The 4803-nt window shown below is 43.0% G+C and overlaps 1 protein-coding gene across 1 annotated transcript; it reads left to right on the forward strand.

The window, feature by feature from the left end:
• Positions 1–1245: 1245 nt before the first annotated feature.
• LOC144492415 (syntaxin-3-like) lies at positions 1246–2121 on the forward strand. Its single transcript, XM_078210425.1, has one exon. It carries the CDS (start codon positions 1246–1248, stop codon positions 2119–2121), a length of 876 nt encoding a protein of 291 aa, XP_078066551.1.
• The last annotated feature ends 2682 nt before the right edge of the window (positions 2122–4803 follow it).

The raw sequence follows: 4803 nt of genomic DNA on the forward strand, positions 1-4803 counted from the left end.
GAAGGATGTGGAAGCGCTGGAAGGAGTGCAGAGGAGATTTACCAGGATGCTGCCTGGTTTGGAGGGTAGGTCATATGAGGAAAGGTTGAGGGAGCTAGGGCTATTCTCTCTGGAGCGGAGGAGGCTGAGGGGAGACTTAATAGAGGTGTATAAAATGATGAAGGGGATAGATAGAGTGAACGTTCAAAGACTATTTCCTCGGGTGGATGGAGCTATTACAAGGGGGCATAACTATAGGGTTCGTGGTGGGAGATACAGGACGGATATCAGAGGTAGGTTCTTTACGCAGAGAGTGGTTGGGGTGTGGAATGGACTGCCTGCAGTGATAGTGGAGTCAGACACTTTAGAAACATTTAAGCGGTTATTGGATAGGCACATGGAGCACACCAGGATGATAGGGAGTGGGATAGCTTGATCTTGGTTTCAGATAAAGCTCGGCACAACATCGTGGGCCGAAGGGCCTGTTCTGTGCTGTACTGTTCTATGTTCTATGTTCTATGTCCGAAATGTGCTGGTTAGGTAAATTCTCCCTCAGTGTACCCCACTAGTGTGGTGACTCGGCGATTTTCACAGTAACTTCATTGCAATGTTAAGGTCAGCCTACTTGTGGCACTGATAAATAAATTTATGATTCTATATACATAGAATTTACAGCCAAGAAGCAGGCTACTTGGCCCAACTGGTAACTGCTGGAATCTCTGTTGCACACAAAATGTGCCCCATATTATTTCACCTAACCTTATCGGCAAGTCCTTTGAAGGATATCATTAAAGTTCCAGTAAACTGCGAGAGCGATTATATGAAATGCAATATGAAACTAGGGCAGCTATTTTCATCCCTCCAGGCTTGGCAGGCCCTGACACCAATCAGATTATAAACTTAAAAAAATCGATCAGTAATTACAACATCTTAATTCTAAAAATGCGTTAAAAGTGAAATTAGTTCATTTGCTTAAAGCTCAAAGTCTTTTCAGGAAACAGGACAGATCTTAGTCTATGAACTCATTGTGTTTATCAGCTCAGTAAATGCATATACTTTGTGGGTGTGTGATTCGGCCCATTATGTATTTATATCAGGACATCATGTGATACAGGGAAAACAAATGTTCAGGTTGGGTGTTGGCTCGAACACACAAGTATTTGGCACTGATGTGGAGGCAATCAGCTACAAAATCAGGTGATTCATTCAAGGAAGTTTATTACTTAAGCAGAAAGTTTGGAAGGGGTCAGAAACAACTCTGCCAGAATGAAAGACAGACTGGAGGAGCTGAAGAAAACCGCAGAGGAGAGCTCAGTGGACAATGTATTCAGCGGAATTGATAATCCAGTGTTTGAAGGATCAGGATTCAGCAAATTTGACCCATTTTTTAATGATGTTTCAGCCATTTCCTCAAACCTCAACAAACTGGTAAAGCTAGTTTACGGTATACAGAAAAAGCAAGCAAAGGTGCTTTGTGGGACTGCAAATGACAGCATCTACAAGGAAAAGAAATACCTGAAGGATGCAAAGCAAGAGTTTACTCAGGAGGCGAAGCACATTCAGTCACAACTGGATGGAATGAAAGCTGAGCTGTCTCAGGACAATGAGCAGCTGTCGGTCGAATTCAGGATGCGTCAGTGCCAGTTTAACGCACTGACAGCCCGCTATCAGGAAATCCTATCGTCTCACTATACGAAGGAGATTGAATACGTTGGTAGGTTGAAACAGCAAATCACTCGACAGACTCAGCTGGCGGGTTTGCAGCTCCAGGATGAAGATATTGACCACTTGGTGGAGAACCTGACACCCCCACAAATTGTCGGCCAGGACCTGGAGATCCTCAAAGCCAAACAGCATCTAGCTCTGGCCCACGAGCGCCATAGGCAACTGCTGGTGCTTGAATCTCAGGTAGCTGAACTTCAGGAACTCTTCCTCCACTTTGAGCTACTGGTGTCTGAGCAGCAAGATGTTTTAAACAGCATTGAGTATAACGTACTCCGAACAGCTGACTACATTTCGCAGTCGAGAGAATATGTTAAAACTGCAATAAAATATCAGAAGAAATCGCGGGTTACTGCAGCAGCTGCTGCGGCATTGGGCCTATGCGCGTGCGTACCGTGCATCGCTAAGTTGTCATCTTAAAAGCAATCACGCAGCGCATGGTTTTTGAAGCTGTGATCTCGGAAACTTACAAGTTCTTGGAGAGATTGCAATGTTCCCCTTTGCTTCCATCTGGATTGCAACATGCCTACCAACAGATTGCTGTGCGTTATTTGCCAGCACATTTATTTCTGTTTCGATGTACATACTGAGGATGAAGTGTTTCTGCAATGGACACCTGGGAATGTGTTAATGTTTTCAGCAGGGAACCTAAGAACACGTCAATATTTATTTTGGATCACAGGAAAATGTCTCAGTATTTACGGGGGGCAGGCGGTTGGAGTTTGTGGGAGCATGTTCGTATTAATCTGGGGATTTCTCCACAATAGACAAATGTAAAAAATAACACGGATATCTGAAGGACGTATTTTACACAGAGGGTGGTGGGGGCCTGGAATGCGCTGCCGGGCAAGGTGGTGGAGGCGGACATACTGGGAACGTTTAAGACTTATCTAGATAGCCACATGAACAGAGTGGGAATGGAGGGATACAAAATAATGGTCTAGTTTGGACCAGGGAGCGGCGCGGGCTTGGAGGGCCGAAGGGCCTGTTCCTGTGCTGTATTGTTCTTTGTTCTTTGTACAGTTGAGAAGAAACAATTAGTCTACACCTGTGATGTTACATTTGCACCTTGCCCATGGGGTATTTTTATACCATTGATAATTTCCTGGAGCTAAAATTGAATTTTCATTCTGTTTTGAAGATGATTTCCATCCATTTTGGGTTTTTGCCCTCCAAGCTCCTGGGAAAGTATTGAAAGCTTGGGTGAAAAATATGGCGACTAACTATCCTGCCAATCTTCTTCACTGGTAGACCACTTACTTGCTATAATTTATTGTTGCACATCTGCTTGAAGCTCTGGAAAGTTGTTTTATAATTCATGCGGGCATCGCTGGCAAGGCTAACATTTATTGTCCATCCCTAGTTGACTTTGAAGGGGGTTGATGATGGGACCTTTTTCCTAAAGAGGTGCAGTTCTAGTCTCACAATGCCCTTCAGCAGGGAGTTCTCAGATTCCAACCCAGCAGCAATCAACTTGTGCCCAAATAAGTATGGCAGTGATTTAGAAAGAAATTTGGAGATAATGGTGTTCTTATTCATTGCTGCTCTTGTCCTTTTAGGGGCGGCACGGTGGCACAGTGGTTAGCACTTTTGCTTCACAGCACCAGGGACCCGGGTTCAATTCCTGGCTTGGGTCACTGTTTGTGTGGAGTTTGCATGTTCTCCCCGTGTCTGCGTGGGTTTCCTCTGGGTGCTCTGGTTTCCTCCCATGTTCTGAAAGATGTGCTGGTTAGGTGCATTGACCCAAACAGTTACTGGAGTGTGGCAACTAGGGGAATTCCACAGTAACTTCACTGCAGTGTTAATGTAAGCCTTACTTGTGACTAATAAATAAACTTTTTACTTTAGATGATGGAGGAATGGTATATGTGACCAAGTGGGAAGAAAAGGAGCAGGAACTGAAGCTGCACAAATACTCATCTTCCCAACATGCAATACCATCTAATGAACCATAGAACCATAGAATCCCGAGAGTGTAGAAGGAGGCCATTTGGCCCATCGAGTCTGCACCAACTCATCATTTTGCCCAGACCCACCTCCCCAGCCTATCCCCATAACCCCATACATTTACTATGGCCAATCCACCTAACCTACATATCCTTGGATACCACGAGGCAATTTACCATGGCTAAACCACCTAACTTGCATACCTATTATATACTTTTTTAAATTTTGCATGTGCGCAAACCTTAAGTCAACTTTTTCTATGTATAAATTCCTTTGTCTATATATTGTAATGAAAGTGACAGTAAACTCTCATTCCTGCTGCAGCATAATAATGCCGTTTCCAGGAGGGATATATTTACATAGGCAGTGCCCACTTTAAAAGTGAACATAGGAATTTTTAATAGAAATATGAAGGCAGAAATACATGGTATTAAAAAGGGGGCTGAACGATGTCGGCTATCCCGGTCTAATTATTTATCATACTTTAACAGTACATGTGGTCATAGAGACATAGAGATTTGCAGAATAGAAAGAGGCCCTTTGGTCCATCGTATCTGTGCCAGCCATCAAACACCTATCTAAATCGGTCTCTATGTGTGCTAATACCACAGGAGAACCCCTAGTTTTAAACAATATTTTTTTTTCCATTGCAATTTTTCAGCTCAGTTGAGAGGTGTGAATGCCAGTAAATGAAGCTGGAACTGCTTTAGTCACGGTGCAGACAGGAACAGTCACTCCAGATGCTTTCTGGTTCAAGTAATTTTGTATTTGCTACAAGTGCTGTTTATAAGTGACAAGAAATCACAACTTGAATTTGAATTGAGTATCCCTGGCCATCTGCCAATTGACCAAGTTGTGTTCCCGAAAAGGCACTTTTTCTTGGACTGTGAATGGTAACATGAAGTGCATCGTTGTGATCAATCAGCTTTTACTACTATCAAAGTAAAATGACAGGATCATGAAATTTGATGGCCAAAATCCCTCAGTGGGATAGTAAAAATGGGATTTGATATATTTGGTAATTGTTGACCAAAGGTTGTTAGAATAAGAATGAAAGAATAATATGATCCCAAAAAGTGGAGAAAAGTCTTGGAATTTCTTGTAACGGAAACAGAATTTGACCTATCTGCCACCTCGGGTTTAAGTCTGTAATCT

The sequence above is a fragment of the Mustelus asterias genome, chromosome 4, assembly GCF_964213995.1.
Source record: "Mustelus asterias chromosome 4, sMusAst1.hap1.1, whole genome shotgun sequence".
Taxonomy (NCBI): domain Eukaryota; kingdom Metazoa; phylum Chordata; class Chondrichthyes; order Carcharhiniformes; family Triakidae; genus Mustelus; species Mustelus asterias.

What these genes read in the sequence shown, in the direction of transcription:
- LOC144492415 (XM_078210425.1), top strand. Translation starts at nt 1,246, where the DNA reads ATGAAAGACAGACTGGAGGAGCTGAAGAAAACCGCAGAGGAGAGCTCA.